Source organism: Lathamus discolor, chromosome 16 (assembly GCF_037157495.1).
Source record: "Lathamus discolor isolate bLatDis1 chromosome 16, bLatDis1.hap1, whole genome shotgun sequence".
NCBI lineage: Eukaryota > Metazoa > Chordata > Aves > Psittaciformes > Psittacidae > Lathamus > Lathamus discolor.
The window spans coordinates 8,078,892-8,105,813 of NC_088899.1; the positions used below are offsets into that span (position 1 = coordinate 8,078,892).

The following is a 26,922-nucleotide window of genomic DNA, read 5'->3' on the forward strand; positions in this document are numbered from 1 at the left end:
TACTTGTGGAGTTTATTCTGTCAACAATATAATGGTTGTGGTAGGGTAGCTCCTTTGCAAATGTTGCATACTAAAAATAAGGTCTCTGAAAACTCATCCAGAAGCATTTTCAGCTATTTGGATCTCAATGTGGAAATGCTTCATACAGAGAAAACATATTGAAGCAAAACAGTTACTTAAGAAATTCAATAATGTAAATTAAGAATTTCTGAGCTATTCTGCTTTGCTTTTCTACTTATGTTCTGTAGAATCAGAGGGAACGATATTAATACCATTTTGATTAGAACTGTATCTTTTCACATTGCTTCCTTGAGTAGCATTTCAAGGACAGGCTAGAAGGGTATGGAAGTAGCCCTGACCTCATTAGAGCTTTCTGCATCTCAGCTTACCATGACTGCTGTGTATGTTAAAAAACAATAAGTTCTACTTCAGAGAAATATATATTGGGTAATTTAGGTAAGGGCACCAACACTAGATTCTCTGTTTTATATTCTTTAGCATGCGACTCAAATATGTAACTGGTTTCTCTGGCTTCATAGGAAAAACTCCAAGCTGTCCAGGCTAGGAACAAAGCAAAGGCCTTAGAGGCAGCGAAGCAGGAGATGAAAATGAGGGAAGCTATCCTAGCAGAAGGAGGCAATGTTGCCAAGGAAATTTTTCTTCATAAACAATTGCTAAAGCATGAAGAAGGGAAACAGTAAGTATTCATATCTGTATCAAAGTTTCAGCTACTTACTGATGCTCATGCAGGAATATGTTGGAGCTCTTACACACATTCTGAAAACGTGAACATCTAGGATGCTGTCTCAAGGGAGTGAACTCATGCACTGTATGTGTGATATTTGTAGAATCTGTTTTAAAGTGATTTAAACTTTGAGCTTAGGTGTATTATTCAGAAAACTATAGTTAGGAGCCAACATTCTATGAGTGGCGCAAAGAAGATAAACTGCTCCAGAAGGGAAACTCAGTGAACCTAAACTGGATGCCTGAAGTAACTGTACTCTACTTTGTGCTTTTTCTGATTGAAATGACTCCTCTGCCTTTGTATCAAAGTTGATAGGAATGTACCTGTATCTCACCTTAATTATTGTTTTTAACCACTTAAGATGAAGAATTTGAGCTAAAATACCCAACAGGGTGGCTGCATGTTTCTGCATGCTGGATAGCCTACAAGTGCAGTAATCTGTAGCAAATGATAGAAATTCAGTAAGTAAAGATTCAGTAAGTTTTAAGTTTTGATTAAATAAAGCTTAGCGCTTAATAGCTGCGTACCACCACTTCTGCCATCCCTAAATATGTTCTAAAATTCATGTTAATAAAAGAATCATATCAGTTTGTAGAGATCTGCTGGAAATATCCAACTCTATGTTCAGTCCTTTCCACCTTGCTCGCTTTCTCCCCTTTCCTGATTCCCTTTGCAGGCCAGGAAAGATGACAGTTTGTTAGTTTCATTGTTAGCTGTGTCATGTTTCTCATGGCAGATCTTTTCTAATTTCATCTACTGTCCTGCTGATCTGCTGAGGAACCGCGTAGGTATTTCTCCCAAGACTCTGCTTTTCTCCCTTTCTGTGAAGGAGTATTCTTAGTGTTCTCTATTTCAGCCTCACTATATATTTGTGAATTATCTGCAAAAGGAAGTAACATTTTAGTCCACAAAAATGTAAAAATAGCCTCTAAATTGCCTAGTGTCTTGACACAAATTACCACTGCACCCAATTTAAAGACTTTCTATTTAGCTTAAAGGCTCAAAAGAAACTGGACTGTAGTTACTATCAGTAAACAACCACAGTTGGTTTAGTATTTCTTCCAACATTGGATTACAGAGCTTTTAGAGAACAGCAAAAATCAAGAAAAATTGAGATTGTTTCTCAAATTCTGCAAGAAAAGTCTTCTATTCACAAGCAGAGAAAGAGCCGGTCTTGCACTAAGGCAGTAAAGGGTAACTGTAAACCTGAGGACTCTTTCCCATGGAGAATGAAGACACGGCAGTATATCAAGAAGGCCTACAAACATTCAGCTGGAGCATCAGCTACTTCCTCAGCTGGTGAGAGAAGTGCTTCTGTAGGAGAGATTTCTGCAGAAATACCCCACAGCATGCTCTGTGAGAGTGGTGAAGATGTGGAAGATGGGGACAAGATCCTAGTACAACCAGAGTTCCCAGGACTTTGGAGTCAGGAATGTGACTTGCACAAGGTAAATACTGTGATATCTCTCATAAGAAATAGAAAAGGGAAAAAAAAGTGGATGAGATACTTCTGTAATTGACTCTTTGTGAACTTAGTCCTTACAAAATTTTGATGGTATCCATAGAAGTATCTTGATAGATCAGAAAAGATTCATTTGCCTCTCCAGCAGTTGAGGCCACATGAATTAATGACACTGGCAAGTGCTGCTTTGGAACCTTGCTTAAAACAAGTAATTTCCAACCCTAACCATTCTATGATTCTATGATTCTATGATTCTATGATTCTATGATTCTATTTCACAGTTAAAATGCAGACTTTAAATTAGCACATACGTGCACAGATTCAGATATAATGACTATTGGACACTATTCTTGTAGCGTTTGTTCTCTTAAAGAGAGAATGATACTTCAATTTTAGTTTGGAAGTATGTGAACACAAACTGATCACACTTCCTGACCATCGTGGTGGTTTTTACGGATGGTTTGTTATTAGATACCTCAAGAGGAAATGGATCTAAAGCAACTGGCTGCAAGGGTAGTGAAAAAAGGAATTTCACAGAAAAAAAAGGAGGAATTTCCAACTGGAATTTTTCACATGCAAACAGTTTCTCGTCATGAACATAAAGGATGTGCTTTCTATAGCAAACCAAGCTGCATTCATTTCAAGGTTAGTGGTCATTCTGCACAGGATCTCTAAAGATGATGTGTGTATCTACTGTATATATATACACCAATGTCTTTGTCCTGGGTTCAGCAGGAGCAGTCATTTTTCTCCTTCTGGTGCAGTGCTGTGTTTTTGACTTTCAGCCTGGGAACAGCGCTGATAACACCAATGTTTTTAGTAGTTGCCCAGTAATGTTTACTCCTACCAAGGACTTTCTGAGTCTCATGCTCTGCTGGGGGGGAGGGGAAGCTGGGAAGAAGCAGAGACAGGACACCTGACCTAAACTAGACAAAGAGGTATTCCATACCACAGCACGTAATGCCCGGTATATAAACTGGGGGCAGTTCCCAGAAGGGCTAGATCACTGCTCGGGTCGGGCTGGGTATCGGTCGGTGAGTGATGAGCAGTTGTGTTCTCTTCCCTTGTTATTTCCCTTATCATTAGTATTATTGGTGGTAGCAGTAGGGATTTTGTGTTATACCTTAGTTACTGGACTGTTCTTATCTCAACCCGTGGGAGTTACATTCTTTCGACTCTCCCCCCTATCCCTCTGGGAGGGGGGGTAGTGAGCAAGCGGCTGTGTGGTTCTGGGCTGCTGGCTGGGCTTAAACCATGACAGTCTTGATCAAAATTCTGTTGCACTGAGAAGATAAGAAGAATTTCTTGTTGTCTTTCACAGGTCCTCAGTCAAACCTGAAACAGTACTTGCCTTTTTCTTTAGCAATCTCTTAGGTAAATCATAGCCAGATTAAATCATAGAATCATAGAATAGAGTTGGAAAGGACCTTAAGATCATCAAGTTCCAACCTTCCTGCCGTGGGCAGGGACGCCTCATGCTAAACCATCTCACCCAAGGCTCTGTCCAACCTGGCCTTGAGCACCACCAGGGATGGAGCATTCACAACTTCCTTGGGCAACCCATTCCAGTGCCTCACCACCCTAACAGGAAAGAACTTCCTGCTTATATCCAATCTAAACTTCCCCTGTTTAAGTTTTAACCCATTACCCCTTGTCCTGTCACTACAGACCCTAATGAAGAGTCCCTCCCCAGCATCCTTATAGGCCCCCTTCAGTTACTGGAAGGCTGCTATGAGGTCTCCACGCAGCCTTCTCTTCTCCAGGCTGAACAGCCCCAGCTTTCTCAGCCTGTCTTCATATGGGAGGTGCTCTAGTCCCCTGATCATCCTGGTGGCCCTTCTCTGGACTTGTTCCAAAAGTTCCATGTCCTTTTTGAGGACACCAGAACTGTAAACAATACTCCAGGTGAGGTCTCATGAGAGCAGAGTAGAGGGGCAGGATCAGCTCCTTCAACCTACTGGTCATGCTCCTTTTGATGCAGCTCATAAACTACTCAGTTTTACTACTTAGGTCTGTGAAGCACAACTGGTAAAAGCAGCTGCTTTTGTCATTACATGTGTAAATGCTGCTTCTGTAATTCACACTAGCTGTTATGTTTGGTATTCCAAGGATTTCGATGTTGGTCAAGTCTATAAAAAGAAGATAATCTTGATAAATGCATCCTACAGTGTTAATTGCTGCAGACTAGTGGGAATCAGTGAATGGCTCAAGGACTTCATCAGTGTTCAGTAAGTAAAATTAACTGTAGTCTAGTTGCTTGTTTTACCTTTGTACCACAGCAGGAGATGTAACCAGATTCTGTAGCAAGTGAAACAGATTTCAGTAAATACATCTAAATTGCTATATTCCGTTCCTGTGTGATGAGGAAAAGAACTGTCTTAGAGCTGAGAAGCAAGAGGTTTACAGAGCCTGGGCTGCATGTCACTGGTGATAGCAAGGGAACAGTCCCTGACCTGTGGAAAGCAGTGTACACTTGTGGTTTCCAGCCTCAACAAGTAGAGAACTGTTTTCACAAAAGTCAAACCATTTTAAAAAAGGGGAAAGGGCCTCAGTTGGTACGAAGAGGTAAAAGGGGACCCAAGTTTCTTTCTAGGGAAAAGCAAATCTTTCACAAGCCACCATCATTCACATGATGAAGCATGATTCTGACTCAGTGTCCTGATGGACATTTTACTTGTATGACCGAGTTAATGGAATGAGGCACTGAAATGAATGTCAGTTTCCATTCAAGATGATCTTGATGCAGTTTGCAGCAAGCAGCACATTCTCTAATTGTTTGCAGCTACCTGCTGGATATTTTTTCCCTCGCCTCTTTGTTTCCTCTTTGGACAGGGGAGATGTTACAGAGCAGCACACAAAATGGGTAGTGGCAGAAGACTGCTTCCTAGTTGTTCAAATAGGTATTGACGATATTACTGAGCTCCAGCTTCACCTGTTTGGCTAGTCTCTTCGTCTGTAGCAGGAAGGCAATAATTTTTGCCTTTTAAAAGCAATAATTTTTGCCTTTTAAGACTTTCCAAGTAAAAGCCTCATTAAAGAATCAGCCTTTGTAGTTTTACAGTTGCAGCGGGGTTCTGTAGCTCACCATTAATCTGCCACTCATTCTGACTTTTCTATGTAATTAATGCAAATGGGGGGAAAAAACAATAATCTGCCACTGTTCCCAGAATGGGAGCTGGATGTTTCATACATAGCTCTAATTTGGAGTTTTATGTTAATTATCTCCATAGTTTTGACCCACCTGGCAAAATGTCTCCGGGAATGTCATGTGAGGTAGTGGTAACATTCAAGCCAATGGTGAGTGCATCTAAGTGCTAAGTTACACAGTGATGAGAATCCTATTATAGTCCACTGGTCTGATTAAAAAACATCGTTCATTTAACTGTTAACAAGGAAACAAAATGCCTTTCTAGAAAAGGTGGTCCTTGGACAACTGCATACATGTTGGAGCTCTGGTGAATTGTTAATAAGGCATTTTCTAAGGTTATGTTTTAGAAAAGTGCCTTTCACTAAGTGTTCCTGGAGTATGTTTTGAAACTTGCTCCAGATCAAAAGATTTTTATCTCATGGCTAAAGCTACCGGAGACTTTAAAGTGGAAATGTAGAATCTGTACAGAGACATCTAAAAATATTTAAGAGTTAATAAAAATATTTTTCATCAGAATACACAGGCTAAATCTCTGCGAAATACTTGGTTGGGATTTTGTTGTTGTTTCCTAGATAAACGAAACTCTGGAAGGTGAAGTCCTGTTTATGGCACAGACAAGTTCTTTTGCTGTCCCACTGAAGTGTACAGCCAAAAGATGCATTGTAAGTGACTGTTAAAAATTTATGACACAATGTTATGTTGTGAATGGAGGGAATAAAAATAGTGGCTGGAAATGAGAGGTTTTTTCCTTGAATATTTTGGAAATTCCATCTCAGACCTGCAGTACTTCAATATCCTATGTAGATAAAAATCACACAGTATCTATCTTTTCTAACATTTATAAAAAGCATATAAGACCTCCTTTCAGCATCTCAATCTTCTGAGAGTATAATAATGAATTTTAGGTAAAGAACATAATATTCTTACTGCTAAGAGATGGATCTACAGGTAGCACTAACCTTTTTTAGCTACATACCCTGTGGGGCAAACTAATATGTAGTCACTGTATAAATGTTAAATGCTGCTTGCATCCCAGCTTGGCACTAGTAGAACCATTTTTCTTGAGCACAAGAGTAACAATGTTGAATTGGAATGTAAATATGACCTACTTCCAGAGTAACTACCTGAAGACTTATGCAAGCTGCTACTATGAACAGAATTTAACCTGTTTTTTCAATTGTCATACACTGGACTGAAATGGAAGTGGCTCAGTTTAACAGGATGTTGTAATGAACTGGCTTCTACAAAAAGGCAGGAGGATACCCACAATTCATGTTGTTGTTTGTTACCCTCTTTGAAATAAGAACTTTGAACTCTTACTCTTGGAAAGGTGGATACTCATTTAATGGACATTGCTCACTATCTAGGACAGTAGTAATTAATGGTTTATCTTACCACAGCTGACACTAGATAAAGAGCTCATTGACTTTGGTAGCCATGTGGTGGGAGAGACAATTTCACAGAGCATCAGCCTGACAAACAGTGGAGCTTTGGGAACAAGATTCAGAGTTCAGACGTCAGCAGGTGATAGACATACAGACAGACCAACAGCAGAATCAGCTCATGGAAGAACGGTAGGTTCAAAAGCATTTCCCTAAATTAATACAGAAATTCACCTCTCTATTGAAGGCTGTTACCTGAAAACTATAATAATGAATAGTGTTAAAAGAGTTAAATTAAGAGCTCTCAAGCCAATAGTGGAATGAATGCAAATGATTGTAATATTGTGTCTTGTGGAACATCCTGTGTGGGAATGAAGCAGAGACTGTTGAAGAAACATACTAAAACTCAGACATTTGGTGCACAGCTGACAAAATGTGTGGTATTAGACCTGCTATTTATTGTTCCTACAGCACATCAGTTCCAAACTTGACAAGAAACTGAGGAATCCTAAAGCTGTACTCCACCATCTAGCAGATAATTTTAGGTGAAAAACACCAAAAAGAAAAAAATCCAAACAAAGCCAACTACCCACCCACTGTGGTAGGAGCTCATGCATTGTAATTCCTGTGTTAATGACTATCATGGTCATGAATGTTCCTTTTTCCTCAAGTGTCTTACAGGTAGTACCCATAAATAGGTTTCACAGGCCCTTGACTGGAGACAGGATCACTATCAGGTTGCATGTTGTTGTTACAGGGTGCTTATGTCTTCTTGTAAACTCAATGCACACACTTCATCTTTGTTCCATCAGTGCAGTCTAATTGCTTTGGTTGTTGAAGAGCGATTGGTTCAGATGGTTTTCAAAATTCTCTGCTTGATAATCTAACCAATTTTTAAGTTCTAAGAAAAGAGCTGACCTCTGGAAACACTGCCCTGAGTAGTATGTACAGTGAAACTGTGGAGTCGCTCACCATGGTGTTCGACTCTCATGCTGCCCTTAAAAGCATGGCTCAAATAAAGAATTTGTGAAAGTAAATACTGTATCCATGGTTCTCCTTCTGTATTCTGTCTCTTGCAGGTATGTAATAAACAGAAATGTAGGTTTAGCAGTCTTAGTTTTGACGTAGAGCTGCCTGTATTTCAACAAGAAAAATCTTGATTCTGTTAGTTGTAAATTAACTGACGCCATATTGTATGGCTCCCATTATATCATTTACCTTTCTAGGGCAGCCAGCAAAAATTAAATGTGCTCATTGATAGACGTCTAGCAGAATGCGCAGTTTTCAGAAAGTGCAACACATTTCTCCATTTATAATGTGGAACAGTTGCAAGAAAACACAAGTCTGATTTGCAGCTGCTTGATAACATTGGAGCTGGTGCAAGCTAGGTGAGTAGTCACAGTAGGCAATATGTTTTCTGTGTTTTCTAATAGGTTACTCAAAATCTCAGTGACTCTGTCCCTGAAAAGGAAGTCAGCAACAGTTCTATGAATTCTGTGACTGAAGCGAAGGAACAAATTGGTTCTAACCGTAGTGAAGAAATGTCCTACTGTGCAGCCCAGGTGGAGCCACAGAGGACTGATACCAGCCTGAGCAGGAGCTCCACAGGTAAGCTCACTGGTCTAGAAAGCTGGCAGTGCAGTTCCTTGGTAAAGCATTATCCCTTTGTAGAGTTTCCTGTAAAGAACTGTGGAATTCAGTTTGCAGAGTTACTCAGTAAATTAAGTAGTTCATCATTCTAATAGTAATGTTATCTTTCTTTGTATGCTGCCTCACAAAAAAATGACTAAAAATAACATACTGACACCATTATATCAAAAGCAGTAGCGACTCTCGCTTCTCTTTACTGATCCATAATTCAGTCTTAGAAGAATACAGAAACCAACTAGCTTACAGAAAATGCAAAATTGTTATCATCATTCTTGTCTCAGCAACTGAATACTCACTGCTCAGAATAGAAATCCACATGACAGGTTTATTTTTATAGTCTGTAATTCTGGGAACAAGGAAGCAGAAAGATGAACCTCCTCAGACATTTTCCATCTCATTCCTGATGTTTACTAGGTGCTTAATGAAATCCAGTGTGTAGAAGAGACTTTCCTAATTTCTTTATATCCTAATTCTTTAACATTTCTTCTGGATATTGATCATTCCAACTTTAGGAAACTAAGAAGTTCCATGAAAAAGTTGCTTGTGTTTTTTGTTTTTTAAATCTGGGATCTGTATTGTGAAATGGAGTGATTCCATAAATCATGGTGGCTCTCCCCACAGAGTGCACGTACCTTTAGAGATGTTTTCAGACCTTAAAACCAAATGTATATTCTATGGCTGTGGCATGTGAACATACCTCATGACACCTTGATCTTTTTCCTGGTTAATGTGAAGCAGGTGGTTGCCACTTGGTTACAGCCATACAGTCCAGAATTAGCTTCGTCCCTCTCAAGGTGCATCAGTTTAAGGCACTTTGAAGCCTCAGTGGGAGACTGTTTAATTAGAAGTTGTTATTATTGCAGCTGTTTTGAAGATCAAGTGAAGCAACACTTCCACCTGCTTTGCAGGTCCTCCTGTCTGCATTGCCTCATCCCACTGAAATTGTTTTCAAAGCCTAGTTCATGCTTTCAACTGAGTTTTCATTCCTTGATGTAACAATCTTCAGTATAAACTTCAGCCTACTGAAACATTAATACTATTACTCTGCAGTGGAAGACTCAAATGCCTAAGACAGGCCTTTTGGACTAGGGCAAAGATGACCAAACAGATTTCCTTCTGGACACTTATTTCTCCATCACTAGTAAGCATTGTTGGATTTGCAGTATTGACCAAAACTGATGTGCTTGTGCTCTGTTTGATATTTTCTAGTGAATAAATTCACACATCCAGCATTGTGTTGTGTCTATATGTGGGTTGTTCTTTTTTCCCTAGAACACCTTGGTCAAGATATATTGAATTCCAGATCAGATCTAGACACAGACACTGCACATAATTTAGTGGAATTTTCTCCTGAAGAAACACCAGTTGAAATTATGCTTGGAAAGGTAAGTACAGACAAGACTTTCACTAGTCTAAGTCTACATCAAATAAATTGCTTTGGCTTTGGTGGGAAATGCTGAAGTGCAGAGAATCATAGAATCCATTTCTAGCCCACTGGACTTCACTGTATCACAATTAATTCTTGAAATGAAATCACGTGACACATTTGCCCTTTCGTTTGATCTGTAAAGACTTAATTTGATTTGGAAGATTTTGCATACTGAATAGTGTGTTCAATCTAGTTACAAACTAGGTGTAGTAGAGTGTATAATGAGTATATATTGCTGCTTTATTTCAATACAAGTTATAGCCAGCTGCAGTAATACAGTCATTTTCATTACAGACATATTACTTCTTGTTTAGGTTACTGAAGGTGAAATTGGACCCTTCAGCTCAGTCAAACTTCAGATCCTATTTGTTCCAGCTGTCCCTGGGGATGTGCGGACAGAGTTTGTGATCATGTTTGACAACTCGGACTGCAAACCAGTGAGTGATTTTGTGCAAGACTTGCTTCAAAACGCTGTATAAAAAGAGTTTAAATCCTCCTACTTCTTTCCCCAAGAATGAAAAGAGCTTGGAGTCCTACATTAGAAACAGGAGAAGGAGGGAGAGGACAGATCTATCTATGGGTATTATAAGAAATAATAAGAAGGTGCCATGTGATTCTGTATTATGTGGTTTAATGGAAAGTAACTTTGTAAATCATGGTCCTTCTCTCTGATGCAGTATGGTTATTAAACCTGTGATTCTCTTAAATGTAAATAATCATGCTATTTGTAAGTTAGCAGACATCATAGAATCATAGAATAGTTAGGGTTGGAAAGGACCTCAAGATCATCTAGTTCCAACCCCCCTGCTGTGGGCAGGGACACCTCACACTAAACCATCCCACCCAAGGCTTCATCCAACCTGGCCTTGAACAATGCCAGAGATGGAGCACTCACAACCTCCGTAGGCAACTCATTCCAGTGCCTCACCACCCTAACAGGAAAGAATTTCCTGCTTATATCCAATCTAAACTTCCCCTGTTTAAGTTTTAACCCATTACCCCTTGTCCTGTCACTACAGTCCCTGACGAAGAGTCCCTCCCCAGCATCCCTATAGCCCCCTTCAGATACTGGAAGGCTGCTATGAGGTCCCCATGCAGCCTTCTCTTCTCCAGGCTGAACAGCCCCAACTTCCTCAGCCTATCTTTATACGGGAGGTGCTCCAGTCCCCTGATCATCCTCGTGGCCCTCCTCTGGACTTATTCCAACAGTTCCATGTCCTTTTTATGTTGAGGACACCAGAACTGCACACAATGCTCCAGGTGAGGTCTCACAAGAGCAGAGCAGAGGGGCAGAATCACCCCTTCGATCTGCTGGTCATGCTCCTTTTGATGCAGCCCAGGATACGGTTGCTTTCTGGGCTGCAAGCGCACACTGCCGGCTCATGTTCATTTTCTCATCAACCAGCACCCCCAAGTCCTTCTCTGCAGGGCCGCTCTGAATCTCTTCTCTGCCCAACCTGCAGCTGTGCCTGGGATTGCTCTGACCCAGGTGTAGGACCTTGCACTTGTCATGGTTGAACTTCATAAGGTTGGCATCAGCCACCTCACAAGCGTGTCGAGGTCCCTCTGGATGACATCCCTTCCCTGCAGCGTATCAACCAAACCACACAGCTTGGTGTCATCGGCAAACTTGCTGAGGGCGCACTCAATCCCACTGTCCATGTCACAGAATCACAGAATCCCAAGGGTTGGAAGGGACCTCATGCGATGAAGATGTTAAACAAGACCGGTCCCAACACCGATCCCTGAGGGACACCACTCGTTACTGGTCTCCAGCCAGACATTGAGCCATTGATCGCAACTCTTTGTGTGCGGCCATCCAGCCAGTTCTTTATCCACCGAGTGGTCCATCCATCAAATTGATGTCTCTCCAATTTAGAGACAAGGATGTCTTGTGGGACAGTGTTGAACGTTTTGCACTAGTCCAGGTAGATGACATCAACTGCTCTAGCCCTGTCCATCAGTTCTGTAGCCCCATCATAGAAGGCCACCAAATTGATCACGCAGGATTTGCCCTTAGTGAAGCCATGCTGGCTGTCACCAAGCACCTTGTTGTTTTTCATGTGCCTTAGCATGCCTTCCAGGAGAATGTGCTCCAAGATTTTGCCAGGCATAGAGGTGAGACTGACTGGTCTGTAATTCCCCAGGTCTTCCATTTTCCCCTTCTTGAAAATGGGGTTTATATTTCCCTTTTTCCAGTCATCAGGAACTTCACCTGACTGCCATGATTTTTCAGATATGATGGACAGTGGCTTAGGAACTTCATTTGCCAGCTCCTTCAGGACCCGCAGATGGATTTCATCAGGTCCCATGGACTTGTGTGCGTTCAGATTTTGAAGATGGTCTTGAACCAGATCCTCTCCTATAGTGGGCCCAAGGTCTTCATTCTGACAGTCCCTGCATCTGCCTTCCAAGACTTGGGTGGTGCGGTTGGAGCCTTTGCCAGTGAAGACTGAGGCAAAGAAGTCATTTAGAACCTCAGCCTTCTCCAAATCCTGTGTAGCCAGTTCTCCCGAGAGCTTCCTCAGGGGGCCTATGTTGTCCCTAGTCTGTTTTTGGTTTGCTACGTACCTGTAGAATCCCTTCCTGTTATCCTTAACATCCCTACCCAAATTTAATTCTAACTGGGCCTTAGCTTTCCTAACCTGGTCCCTAGCTTCCTGGACAACATCCCTGTACTCTTCCCAGGCTGCCTGTCCTTGCTTCCACCTTGTATAAGCCTCTTTTTTCGTTTGAATTTTCCTCAGCAGCTCCTTATCCATCCAAGGAGGTCTCCTGGCCCTCTTGCTGTACTTCCTTCTAGTTGGGATGCAGCACTCCTGAGCTTCTAGCAGGTGATCCTTGAATATCAACCAAGAGCCTTGGCCCCCCTGCCCTCCAGGGCTATATCCCATGGAACCTTACTAAGCAGGCTCCTGAAGAGGCCAAAGCCTGCTCTTTTGAAGTCCAGGGCAGTGAGCTTGCTGCATGCTCTTCTCACTGTCCTGAGTATCTCAAACTCGACCATCTTGTGATCGCTGCATCCAAGGCTGCCCTGGAGCATCACATTCTCAATGAGCCCTTCCCTGTTGGTGAGCACAAGGTCAAGCATGGCACCTCTCCTTGTTAGCTCCTCTATTACTTGCAGAAGGAAGTTGTCTTCCACACAGTCAAAGAACCTCGTGGATTGCTTGTGCTGGGCCGTACCGTCGTTCGAACAGATGTCAGGGTGGTTGAAGTCACCCATGAGAACAAGGGCCTGCGAGCATGAGGCTTTTCCTATCTGTCTGTAGAGTGCTTCATCCACAGGTTCTCCTTGATCAGGTGGTCTATAATAGATCCCCACAGTAATGTCTCCCATAGCTGTTTTCCCTTTAACCCTGACCCACAAACTCTCTGTAAACTGCTCACCTGTCCCTAGACAGAGTTTCATACTCTCCAGCCTATCTCTAACATAAAGGGCAACTCCCCCTCCCTGTCTGCTGGGCCTGTCTTTTCTAAAGAGCCTGTAACCTTCCATTCCAACACTCCAGTCATAGGAGCAATCCCACCATGTTTCTGTGATGCTTATTAAATCACACACCCATAGATGTGCACACATCTCTATTCCCTGTTGTTTGTTCCCCATGCTACGGGCGTTTGTATAGAGGCATCTGAGCCGAGCTCCAACTGAAGCCAGCTCGTTGGCTGGGGCAGCTGGAATATATCTATATGGCTCCAAGCATTTATTACAGGTGTTGGCAACTGACTGGGTGTGTTGGGATGGAATGATGCCCCCCTCCCCCAGCACATCTAGTTTAAAGCCTCCTTGACCAGTCCGGTAAGCCTCCTACCAAAACTGCTTTTCCCCTTCTGTATCAGACCAGCTCCACTGGAAAACATCTAATGCCTTGGAAACAGATACAAAAGTATTTTTCTCTACTCCCAGCCCACATAGTTTATTTTTTTTTCTGAGATATCAGAAATGGAATTATTTAGCATGCAGTAGTGAAACTGATGTGTGAAAGCTGGAAGAGATGACAACTTCAGTTACCACTTCAGCTATATTTTGATTCTACACTTCATTGGAAGCCAAATTCTGCCTGAGAACAGTTCACAGAAAGTTTCCAAAAAAAACCCCAAAACCTCCCAAGCAGCTCAGTAAGCCCGTCTAGGCTCTGCAGGTGGAGTCATCTACAGAAGGAGCTGCAGACGTGTACTGAAGGATCATCTCATCCAAGCCTGAGCTCTGTAGTCACTGCTGTCAGACCTGAGGTGGCTGTAGGAAGTACAGCACTGTGCTGCCATCACTATTTCTTTGCTGGCTAAACAAGCTGCAGTCTCTTGAGATTCTGCGTTATGGCATGTTTACATAAGCTAGATGCACTTTAAATATTTCTTTTTGGTATCATGGGCAGTGTGCTATTCCTTCATGTACTCTGTCAAAGAGCCCAAACCAAAGTATAGTTCTTTTTCTGCTGTGACACCATAACATCTAGGGTTTATCTTACAGATGATTTTCATAGCTTTGCTTAATTAAAGAACCTGTTGCAATATGACTAATAAAATATTTTACTCAGCTGTAGTTTACAGCAGAAATTCTTGCTCTGTCTAGATCTGTAAGAATTTGAGACCAACAAAACTAATAATTTATGTATTAACAGCTGTGTTTCAGTGCCATTGGAGTTTCTATGGATATGCCAGTTTGGGTGCCCAATCCCAACATTGACTTAAAAATCTGTATGTATGACCGACTCTATCAGGATTGCATTGTCATTCAAAGCAGGTGAGTGACCCTTTTGTTATCAGCTGCCTGATATAGTAGCTGAATAATGAGATCTAAAGTCTTAGGTGATGCCTTGAGGTTCCATTATGCCAGGCATGTCTTCTTGTCATAGGAAGCTAAAGAACAGTTTTGGTTTTCCGTGGCATTTCAGGAGGACATCCTGATTGCAACCCCCTGCGTTCCACACTGCTGTGGAAATTGGACTTAGATATCCAACAATCCCAGATTCCCAGACCAGCAGTAGCTAGGAAGCATCTGGGTTAATATGTGCCTTTCCACTTCTACAAAACACCCTGTATTGTGTCTGTTCTGTGGAATAACTGTAAGGCCCCCAGGGAATCATAACCCCAGTGTATGATTGTGTGGAATTTGCAAACTAAATATCAGGGAGATGTGTCTGAACTTAAGTGCATATTGGTTATAATCAATTCAATCACAGAACTTTATGAAAGGATATTTTGTTATTTCTGATCTCTTTTAATGAAAATCCATAGGAGGTTATGATCTGGAAAGCCAGGCTCATGCCAATTATTTATGGAGAAGGTCAATCACCAGTCTTTCCAGACTTGGGAAATGATGCCAGATAAATCGTGCTAGTCCTTTTGCATCTGCTGTAACATGGGCAGGGTAAAATTTCTCCTTACCCATATAGGCCTTAAGCACTGCACTGGAGTGACGCAAACCTTGGAAGTACACATAGAGCAGTCAAATGGCAATTTAAGGGAGAAGAAGTATCTGGGTATTTCTGTAGTCCAAATCAGTAATGGCTGGAGACTTCTTCTGTTTGCACTGTAACATAAAAAGAATAGTTTGATTTATTGTCTCCAAGAGCTTTCACGCTATGAGAGTGTGTTTAAATGAACTTTTATTTATCTTCAGATGCTTCAGGTTTCTTTTCTCTACCTAACGCAGTCACTACTGCATGCTTCTTTTAACAATATGCACTTCTTGGATTCTATTTAAATAGGATTAGGGTGGGTTTGTGGGAGGGTGGGGGAGAGAGTGGTTCTGTAGAAGGCATCCATTCTAAACCACTTAGCAGAATTACAGGCTGCAGAGATTCTTCACAGTTGGAAAGAATTGAGTAAAGCTGTTATCTCAGAAATTCAGCTTACAGATATGACAAGCTCAAGTTGTTATGTAAGTGATTTTATTTGGTCTAGATAACCCAGGCATAAAACTGGGAAGTATAGCAGCAGAATAACTCTTTTAATGAAAACTTAAGATTTCAGGGGATCCCAAAGATAGAAGCTGTCAAATTGCTCAGGGCAAAATTCTTAACAGAGGGAAAAATCCTGCTAATCCTTTGCCAAGTTTCACTAATTTAAGAGCACTTTAATGTGTGGTATGTGCCTTAGTACCTTAGCAAAATCGAATCTTTGATTTATCTCCCAGTTCTCCGTAGCTAGAAAAAATTGTCACTGCTATACACTTGTTTGGGCTGAAATTCAAAGTATTTCATGTGCCAGAATATCCTGTCTCAATTTTTTTTTCTGCAAAAGTAGATAATATCCTCATTCAGATGTGGTACCTGAGAAGCTTCTTCCTCTAGTAGCTATTGACATTTTTCTGTAGCATGTATCAGAGGATTACTCATTGTACATGGTACATGTCAAACCACTTCTCAGACAGAATGAATTTCAGCTGTTGAAAGTACGTAGAAATTACTATCAGTCAAGAATAATTCCTTAGGTTGGACTAGTAAGTAGCTGTATTTTAATTGCAACAGTGAAAAACTGGGGAAGAGTGGTCTGGGGAAGGTCTATGACCTGGAACTGTGCTCAGACAAAGGATCCAAAGCCAAGGACAATAACCAGGCTAGCAAAGAAGCTGTCAACATAATGCCAAAGAGAATAATTTGTTACAACAGCTCTAAATGTGAACGGTGTATCTGCTATAGATTTACTATGGTGCTGTCTGTGCTAATGCTTGGAGCAACCATTCACTGAAGGAGAGCAAAGGTACCGCAGCCCAGCTGGAAAGGCAGCTTGTCTGACAACTGCTGGAAGCCTTAGCTAAGGAGTCTGAAGTTCAGATCCAGTAGATGTGAAATCTTATCTGCATAACTTCTAGAATGGATGTTTTTTAATTAAATGTTAATTGCATACTTAAATACTCCTGCTATTCAGGAATATTCTTACAAATTTCTGCTCCAATCCCTAAGCAGTTATAGCAATAAAAAGCCAAAACAAACCAACCAACAAATAAAAACTCTAAAACACTGAGAGAATCCTTTAGATATTCAGGGCAAAATGTGACCCAGACCTGAGAAAGGTGATGTGCTTTAATAGTCTTTCGCTCACCACCAGCACACACAAACATCTGCTAAAAGCAGAGCAGGAAGAACTTGCCTGTATCTTCTTGCCACTGAGATCTATGGCACTGTAGTCTATAGCAGATGTAGAACACCAAATTTTCAGGTTAGATAGCTCTGGCATGTAAGTGCCCAGCAAGCCCTGTGAGATTGCAAAATGTAAGTTAATACTGGTTGTGTTTTGGGGGTTGGTTTTTATTTTCTGGTCACATTGGTAACCAGGCAGTATAAAGGATGAAAAATCTCTTACCAGAATCTTGTCCAATACAAATCACTTTTCAAAGTATTTTCTTTGGCAGGTTATAATCTGCATTGCTTTAATGAAGTAGCATATACTTCATTATATACTTATGACAATCTTAAATTGTCAACAGTCAAAAATCATTCCTGGCTCCCAGTACCACATGCTGTAGCTGTTGATTTAGAGCAGACCATCTGGACTGACAGCTTGTAAGCCAGTCCAGGCGAAGGAAAATGACAAGCTGAAATATTTGTAAACTGCCTGGCAATTTTGCACTTCGCCATGAAATTCCAAAGCAGGGTATGATCTGTGGCTATCACTGTGCTGCAATATGGGCAGAATTCAGCAAAGAGGGAGATGTTTCCCAGCTTCCAGTGTGCCATTCAGAGGGCAAACTGATCACAGGTTTTAGCAGGGGAACTGGCAATACCAGCTTATCCCCACTGTGACTTCTAGCCCTGTAGAATCTCTGCTGTTAGAGAAGTTATGGGAGAACTGTGAATTCACATCTATTTAAAAAGTCACCACAGTTTTGGGGAGAAATGCCAAAAGCAGCAGTGCTCTCTGCATTTCAGGCATCAGGCAGCCCCTCCACCTGAGCTTGAGTGTTTTTCCTGCCTGTATAGGTTTAAGTTTTGGTACTGAAGCTGTTGAGATAATTATGATGGTAGTGAAGAGGTCTGGAATTCACAAACTGGGTACTTGTTGATGGTTTAGGTGTATTATGCTCTCTCAGGATCATAGTTTTGATTTTTCTGAGTACAGGCTGGGACTTTAAGTGCTTGTGAGCTGCTGATGCAAACTCCAAGAGCAAACGTTGGCAGGTACCCTCAAAGCCACCTAAGCATGTTTGATCTGTTTGCAGAGCAAAAGCCACACTACATTTGAAGTTTGAAGTATGCAAAGAATTGAGTAAGCACATGGAGCTGCTTCCAAAAACAGGTTACATCCAAGCTCAGGCATCCTTCAGTGTGCAACTGAAGTTTCTGCCCAGGTAACAACTTAAATCTTTTCAGTTTTTAAAACAGTGTGTGTAGGAGGCTGTCAGTGGAAAACCTGAGAAGAGTTTTTTCTGGATTTCACACTGCTGGTGTCAATGCAGTCCTAGTCTCCCCCTTTCTCCCTCTTAAGTTGCCAGTTGCTCAAGGAGGAAATTAACTTGGATCACATACCTGTGAGGAAATGCTCTTCCTGTGGTGACAGCAGCAGTGTCAAAATCTTTGCAGTTGCATTCCTGGTAGGCTGTTCCTGTTTCTGTGGGAAGCTACTCTTATACAAGAGAGAGGTTATCTAGGCAGGTGGCTACTTCATGGATCACTGATTAAATAATTTCTGGACAAGAACTCCTGTGCTTGCTAATTAAGGTAAGAACAGTTGGGCTTCCTGTTCACATCTCTCCTACCCATAGACATGTTTCTCCAAGATATGAATGTATTGATCTTGAATTTCATGTGGTATTTTACATAACATCTTCTAAGGTGAGAAAGCCTTATCCCAGTATTTTCTTTTGTCCGTTTTGTGATACGTCTACATATACAAACGGAACTCAGTTACAGGAAACAAATAATTCAATTTTTCTTTATAATTTGAATAAAGAGCTACTGCTGACCACTATTTACTTACCTCATCATTGCCATCCTAAAGAAGTTAGCTGGACATTTATTTTCAAATATCAATTGAATTATCTAGATCTTAGTTCTGGTGTACAGCCAGATACTTTAGAAGCTTCTTTGTTGATTGCTGCTGCAGACCTGCTGCTTCTGTTGTGTAGGTTATCGAGTCCTATCGAAGTAAGTATATTTGGATTTTCCTTGATGCACTCAGCATCTCTGGATGCTAAATTGATTTTGAAATTGTCACTAAGTTAGTATTCAAAGAACAGGCCTTCCAACATCTCAAACCCTATCAGTGACCATTATGATGGCATTTTTCTGTTCTTAAACTTCAGATGCTGCAAAGCATGTTACACTTACTGAGTGGATAGAGGCATAGCCTGGATTTAGAATATTAATCTTCCTCAGAAAAAGCAGGAAGCTTCAGAAAGGAAATTTGATGAGATTATGGCATTTTTGGCATACAAAAAAGGTATCTGGCTGTTTTGGCATACAGATCAGTTTTAAAAGCTCTAACACACTGGGGAAGAGTGTGTATGGCAGAGGATGAGCTCGCTACAAGCTGATGTGAAGCACTGAGCTAGTGACACATTTCTGAAAATGTCTCCTCATTGACATGGTATTATAGGCTCTATTAATAAAACAGCTGTATTAGAAGTAACATGAAAGTAAAAAGAAACCCTCACTCAGCAATCTTCAGTGAGCAGTTAGATGGCTGAAGGCTTAGGAAGTTCTCCCAAGGAGAACTTAAATGCTCACTCAGATGTGACCATACTCCCATCTTTCTGAGTGTCAGAAGCAGGCTTTTTCTGTTTATTTGAAGGCAAATTCTCTAATGTGCTGACTTTCAGAATTCCCAGATACCACGTGGTTTAGTTTTTCTACATTTGGAACTAGTCCTGCAGATGCTGGCAGTCTAAATCTGATTTGTCTTGTATGCTTCTTTTTAATTTCTTTAAAGCATGAAAAGGCCATTTTCAGAGAACTGTCAAGAATTTCAGTATCTTCCCCCAAGGCATAATAGCTAATTTAGAGTCCATCATTGTATATGTACAGTTGTAATTTCTTTCACTCTGGATTATTTTGTAATAGATTAATTTATTCTGCTATTCTGATGTCCTGTGAAAAAGTGAAAACTGATTCTTTATTCCTACCCTGTATTTAACGCAAGTTCCCATCTTTAAACAAGTTAGCAATTCCTTTGAAGATCACTTAAAGTCATAGTCCAGACTTGCAGAATAACCTCCAGCAAGATTTCAGATCACCATGGTGACTGAGTAGGTGGTATTTATTATTCATTAACTGTTCTTTAACAATACATTAAAAAATTGCATGTAATTCCAGCAGTAGTAGTAGGAGCATTATCACTGTGGGGACCTAAGAACAGGAAGCAATTTACCCTGGTGCTGTAAGACACTATAAATAGACCAGCAGAGCTAAAAATTCTGCAGCTTTTGTATTGTCTTGGCTTGAAGCTCTAAAATAGAGCTAATGATAGCAAGACGCTGCAGCTACAGAGAGCCTGTGTTTCTTATAAATCACTGCTCTGGTAGATAATCGGACACTGTTGCTTTCCAAGTTTGTTTCACTTTATTTATGACTGTGCTTTGTGGTGCAATTGGTTCTGCCTCAAAGTGGCTGATAATTAACTGACACCAGTGTCAAAGGGGAGTAATTGCCTCACTGGGGTTGGGTATGTGCTGTGGTTGCAGGAGGTTTATATTCTGATTATAAAGTAAGCTTTACATTTTTCAGAATTTAAAATGAGTGGGTGGCATTTTAAAAAAGCGTAAATGGATGCAGACCTCTCTGAATTAACTCCCTTCCGCTCCTGTGTGTCAAAAATCCTATTTTTAAAAATAAAAAAGCCAACATGAACAGGCAAGGTCAACTGTTGTAGCTTCGTTTCATTATTACCCTTAGCTAGAAAATAATCAAAGGATTTTTATACAACTGAATGTAGTTTTTATCTTTAGGCACTCTCTTCCTCAAGATGCAAGGAGTTATTTTAATGAAGAGACAAGAATTCTGGAGGTTCCAGTGGCAATACTCATTGTGGATAAGGTTGGGGATTTTTCTTACGCTGGTTATTGGGCTGGTAATAGATGTAAATTATTTTAGAGAATGCTCACTTAATGATGCCTAATCTTAGATGAGTTCTTTGTAGGTCCTACAATAATAGTAAAAATGGTAACAGCTTTAAGTGGTAATACAGATTTGAGAGTGTCTTCTTGCATGCTTACCATAAGGAAAGTTAAATCCTTCCTAGACAGGGCTCATCCATTCCCTGGTAGTCATCAGGTACTGTAGCACAATCTTACTGTCCTGATCTGTACTGCAGATGTAGCATGTTCTTAGAGTTGACATTCCTTGGAGATGCAGGTATGATTCCATCCTGGCATAGGGAGTTTGAGATACAGGTATTATTATTTTAATTTTGCTTATCAAAGAAGCATTTTCTATTGCTTATTTTGGGAGAAAAGTGAGGCTGAAGTTCACAAGATAGGTATGTTACATTTATATATGGTTACTGTCAAGGAACAGAGTAACTCTGGTACTCTGTTGCTCTCAGTGTGCGCTCTCAGCCCAGAAAGCCAACCGTATCCTGGGCTGCATCAAAAGGAATGTGACCAGCAAGTCGAAAGAAGTGATCCTGCCCCTCTGCTCTGCTCTCGTGAGACCTCACCTGGAGCATTGTGTGCAGTTCTGGTGTCCTCAACATAAAAAGGACATGGAACTGTTGGAACAAGTCCAGAGGAGGGCCACGAGGATGATCAGGGGACTGGAGCACCTCCCGTATAAAGATAGGCTGAGGAAGTTGGGGCTGTTCAGCCTGGAGAAGAGAAGGCTGCGTGGAGACCTCAGAGCAGCCTTCCAGTACCTGAAGGGGGCCTATAGGGATGCTGGGGAGGGACTCTTCGTCAGGGACTGTAGTGACAGGACAAGGGGTAACGGGTTCAAACTGAAACAGGGGAAGTTTAGATTGGATATAAGGAGGAAGTTCTTTCCTGTTAGGGTGGTGAGGCACTGGAATCGGTTGCCCAGGGAGGTTGTGAGTGCTCCATCCCTGGCAGTGTTCAAGGCCAGGTTGGATGAAGCCTTGGGTGGGATGGTTTAGTGTGAGGTGTCCCTGCTCATGGCAGGGGGGTTGGAACTGGATGATCTTGAGGTCCTTTCCAACCCTAACTATTCTATGATTCTAACTTTTTTTGCAGTTATCTTTTTGGATGATATTTCACTTAAATCCTGTCCTTACAATGCTACAGATGGAGGGGTTTATCCTGTGCTCTTTCTTGCATTTGTTTCAGGCTAAAAAAGTTAACATTACTGTCCATGCAATAGTTACTACTTCTGATTTGGAAATCAGTCCAGCACAAATCAATTTTGGGTACTGCACAATCTATGAAGCTGTGCAGGCAAACATTGTGCTAACAAACAAATCCATCTTGCCACAAGAGTTTGGATTTGTGGGGCTTCCAGAGGTATGTAGCTATCACACACACACCTCTTCTAGAATCAAAATAGATTTAATTATTGTGAAAACATGTTTCAGTGTGAGTGTAAATAAATCATAACTGGTTCTTGCAAACCAATGGAAATTCTTCCGGCTGCAGCACTGTGGAAACACACAGGTTAGGGTAGTGAGCAATATCACTCAGTTTGCATCCCAAGGCCTTAACACTTTCAAGCAGAATAGCCATTCCTAAACTGCTTATTGGGAATCATCCTTGATAATCCCTAGGTATTTCTGACTGACTGTAAGTTGACGTGGCAGCAGAATTAATCACAGGAGCTGCTAGTTTTGTGGGGGCTATGTCTGCTGAATTAGGTTTTTTTTTGCAAAAAGTTAGCGGTTCCATCTTCATAACAGCATGATGATCATCAGAGTGTGAAATGGCTCGGCATATTGGAATCAGAGCTAGAGGAACCTGACATTTAATTAGGCATTCTCTCTTTCTCAGCTGTTTTAGGTATTAAAGTCAAGGAGTTGGCTAAAAGAAACTGGTATTTTCAGCTTCCTAAAGCTTTACTTCACAGCATGTGTTTCCTGATTAGCTTAAGATTAAGCTTTAGACTAAAATGTGACATTCTTGAATCATCATCAACTCAAAAACAAACCAGTGCCCATTTGTAGCTATTAAACTGGTTTTCATCACTATGGTATCTGCACATCACATGGGAATCAGCTCCTCAAAGATAGCGGGGAAACTTGAGATTTTTATCATATTTCATTCAGTTGTCTATGGAGACTAAATAAACATCATTAGAGATGGGTGAATACTACGGATAGTAGATCCACAGTGGGGAAGAGATTCCGCTGAAGTCTGTGTTAATGGATTCAATGCCTTTCAAGTTACTTTGAGATAAGAAATCTGCACATCAGTCAGACACTAGTCACTGACTTGGATGAAAACTTCTCACTAGAAGGTTTCTGTTTCCCTGATGTTCGTACATTTAATAACAAAATGTTCTTATCTTGCCTGTAATGGCTTATTTTTATTTATTAAGAATTTGATAATTTAACTTTTTTTATTTTAATAACAATAATTTCTTATCCTGCCATTTCTAAGTTTGTTGAAATTCAGCCCAATGATGGACTTGGAATTCTTCTTCCCCTTGAAAGCCTGACACTGGACATAATTTTTAAAGCTAACAAGGCAAAAGATTACAGCTTTGAACTAACCTGCAAGTCAGAGATTAATAGGTATGTTAAGAAACTGATTGAGTAGTAGGTTATGTAGAAGTCTAAATCACACTGGATTTCCACTGTTAAGCTAGTTCAGAAATTAAATCCCTGCCTACTCTGCAGAGGTAAGGCTAGGATGAGTATGTGGGGCAGGTAGGGATTCTCTTGTTCACTAGGACTGCTCAATGCCTGTTAGCTTCATCCTTCATTTAAGTGTCTAACTTTAGTGAGGTCACTTTTCCTTTCCCATCTGAAGTTTATCCTTGTCACATATCCAAGCTGCAAGTTTGCCCAGGTCATCCTAACCTGCAATGTTCTGCTTGCGTTTTTCAGCTGAATTGCTGAAGGTTTATATTACTGTTATCATTATTATTATTAATATTTTAAATGCTTCATACTAAACTAGTGCTACTAAAATAATGATAGCATAAAGTTTGATTTGGCTGGATATATTTCCCGAGGTTCACAGAGGAAGAATTCAAATAGGGACTCTAGCCAATTGTGCATTAAAAATAGATAGTATTATTGTTCATCTTTAGGCAAAATTCCCATTGTAAGCTTGAAATTTTGCTTAAATAGGGACTACAGGATTAGTTCCCTATTTTCTGGGCTGATTAAGAGACTATTTTATGCTGAGACAATTTATCATGTGCTTATTTTTAGACAATTCAAGCTGTCATGCAAAGCTGTTGGAGTCCACCCACCTCTTGAATTGTCTCATTCCTTGGTTCAGTTTGCTGCAACAGCTTTAAATAGTGTGTCTACAGCAACACTGTATGTGATGAATCCCCATGTGAGCATCAACCACTTTACTCACACTGTCCCAAGGATTGGCAATGGGGAAGTTGCTCCTGTTGGACCCACTTCATTTGAATTCTGTGTGCCAGAAGACTGTCCAGTGACAATCACACCTTCTGTTGGAACTGTGTTGCCTGGGAAGGTAAATTGACTTTAAACATCAGGTGTTCTGCCAGATCTTTTGATCAACCACCTCCTTGCAAATGCTGTCACTTGTAAACAGAGGTCAAAATGTAAATTACTGTTAGAACAGCTGGAGTATTTTCTGTTGTTTGAAATAATAGTTTAAAGCAGACACGAGGGGTTAACCATTGAATCTGGCTAATGTTTATGGGAGTTTTCACCCTGGACTTTCTTTTCCCAATGTTGTCATTATGATTGATTTGAAGAATGCTGAGAGAATCAAAAATATTGGCCATGTAAAACCAGCCTGCTGTAACACAGGGGACATCCAGAAAACTGCAAGTAGCCTTAACCTCAGTATCGTTTTATTCACTGGAAAAAAACTTTGTGTTTGTGAATTGTTTGCTGTGACGTCCATGCTCCTATTGAGCTCTGTAAGTGAAACAGACTTTGAGGGCTGAATTTTGCCAACCTTCTTGTGTGCTTTCTCACTCCCAGAAAAGCTTGATTCAAGTGTCCTTCAGACCAACACTTTCAGATCAGCTCATCAGAGAAGAGGCAGTTCGGAGGCTGTGCAGAGCAGCTGCAGCAGGGGCAGAAATACAAGTAAGGGATGCAAAGAACCAGCATGTGCTGTTGGGCTGCTACTTCCAGATATTTGTTTCTCTGGATGGTATTTTTATCATAAAATCATTTGCATATTAATGAAGCCCAAACTCCTGATCCATCTAGGACTTAGGGACAAAAGTAGGACTGTACTGTTGCACTTAATGTGCATTTTGTTTGCTGAGCAATAATCTTATTTCACACTAACAATTTCAAAAGCATTCCTAGAGGATTTTCTTGCAAATGCTTAGTACAAGTACTCTTAAAACCCAAAAAGTCTCTACCCTTCTTGCAGATTGACGGCACACATGGACTTTATATGCAATGCTGTGGGTCACTGAGTTTAAATGAGCCCCTATGGTTGTCTTTAATTGTGAGATAAATAGGGAAAATTCCCGTGAGAAGCATAGTCTCTTACTCCTCTGCTTCAATAGGGGAGCTCTTTTTTTAAGAAGGGGTAAAATATGTCTATACCAATTTAATTTTACCTAATGAGAAATGTAACTACTGTGTCTATGGCTTCTTCCCATGATCCTGCTGCTGTTAGCATGCTTCATACACTTTATCACCTCTCTGGTTCTGTATCCTTGGGCGAGGGACCATGTATTTTTAAACTGATGTCTTAACTGGATTACTGGTGATCACTCTCAGTGTGTAATGTCTTTGTGTGTGGATTTGCAGAAAAAGAAGAAAGATGAAAAGAGAGGGGGAAAGAAATTAAGTGTTTTCATTACCAGACAGCAGTCTTCTAGACAGCTGGTAAGGGATGGGCACAGCAAATACCCGAGTTCTCCATGCAGTTCTGAGCAACCAAAACCTGAAGAGTTAATGCCTGAGTAAGTCAGCAAAAGCATCTTGTACTACATAGACAATATTCTCCTTATAAGTAGTTTAATAAATCTACTAAAGCCAATAGGTAGACAAGAAAGCAAAGCGTAGAGAAAAAATAGCTTTAGCTGTGTTGCAAAGGCTGTTTCCAAAATTAGCACTGCTTTTAAGCCACACAGCTGTACCCTCTCATGTTAGCACAGAATCCCTCTGCATTGGGGGGACTGAAGACTTCAAAGAATGTGTTGGGAAATGAGGGAATTTGGCTGAACCAATGAGGGTGGTGTTTTAAAGGGCCGTGAGAAAGCTGAATTTAGTTACCAAATGAAACTACTAACAAACAGGTCTAAGAGAGCTGCATAACTTCATCCCAGATGGAAACCACCCAAGGGCCCACACCCATGGGGTAATTTTACTTTTGGGGGGCTTACCTAGTTCATCATATTATTCATGGTTATCTGTAGTCCTGGAAATGTCAGAATGCTGTAAAATGTGCATTTTAAATAGTCATTTTACAATATGGGTACTTCAGTGAGGATTAACATCGATAGCAGAGGCTATCTAAAACTTGGGTACCTATATGCAAAATGATAGTTGAGGTCCCTTGTTTAGCATATAATTCACCTTTTCAGACCCACACTTCTGCTTAATCTGAGGAATTTAGCAGTGTTTGGAAGCAAATACATGCTTAAACGCCAGGCATTTGACTGTGCTTGATGTTAGGCATTTTTGTCTAAAATCCCATGTTCCTTGCAATCTATTCATCGTAATTTTTAAATACTTCCAGCACAAGTCACAAAAATAATATGTATATTGTAAAACTCCCATTATGAAGCATTCCTTGGCACACTGCATTAGAGAGATGTGATAATGTGTATTTACATATCACTGACATGATATAGAAGTAGTGGAAGCCACTGGAATACTTAAAGTATTCAACATAAGGATCATATTGAGAATTTGTAGTCTTTCATATAATGACTGTTTTACCTGGGGTTTTAATTTTTATTCTTTTTTGATAAGAAAAACAAACCACTTTGTAGGGTTGGGTCCATTACTGCACATCAAAAAAGTCTCTGAGATTCAGTTACCTTCAATTGTGAATGCATGACTAAGAAACAGTAATCACAAATAGCTCAGTAGATATTTGAT

The 26,922-nt window shown here is 40.7% G+C and overlaps 1 protein-coding gene across 4 annotated transcripts in view; it reads left to right on the forward strand.

Moving 5' to 3' along the window:
* The window catches only part of CFAP74 (cilia and flagella associated protein 74), a 50,382-nt gene that overhangs the window by 15,188 nt on the left and 8,272 nt on the right, over positions 1 to 26,922 (forward strand). For 3 of the 4 annotated variants that reach the window (XM_065696395.1, XM_065696398.1, XM_065696399.1), the window contains exons 10-27: positions 540 to 697; positions 1,824 to 2,193; positions 2,679 to 2,852; positions 4,317 to 4,435; positions 5,438 to 5,504; positions 5,928 to 6,017; positions 6,756 to 6,929; positions 8,171 to 8,345; positions 9,660 to 9,772; positions 10,131 to 10,253; positions 14,439 to 14,560; positions 17,981 to 18,109; positions 20,705 to 20,792; positions 22,037 to 22,210; positions 23,300 to 23,433; positions 24,079 to 24,355; positions 24,835 to 24,942; positions 25,624 to 25,778. In XM_065696395.1, coding sequence (XP_065552467.1) covers positions 540 to 697; positions 1,824 to 2,193; positions 2,679 to 2,852; positions 4,317 to 4,435; positions 5,438 to 5,504; positions 5,928 to 6,017; positions 6,756 to 6,929; positions 8,171 to 8,345; positions 9,660 to 9,772; positions 10,131 to 10,253; positions 14,439 to 14,560; positions 17,981 to 18,109; positions 20,705 to 20,792; positions 22,037 to 22,210; positions 23,300 to 23,433; positions 24,079 to 24,355; positions 24,835 to 24,942; positions 25,624 to 25,778 — 2,750 coding nt within the window. The remainder of the gene's footprint in view (positions 1 to 539; positions 698 to 1,823; positions 2,194 to 2,678; positions 2,853 to 4,316; positions 4,436 to 5,437; positions 5,505 to 5,927; positions 6,018 to 6,755; positions 6,930 to 8,170; positions 8,346 to 9,659; positions 9,773 to 10,130; positions 10,254 to 14,438; positions 14,561 to 17,980; positions 18,110 to 20,704; positions 20,793 to 22,036; positions 22,211 to 23,299; positions 23,434 to 24,078; positions 24,356 to 24,834; positions 24,943 to 25,623; positions 25,779 to 26,922) is intronic. The other variant, XM_065696397.1, reaches the window with a different exon arrangement.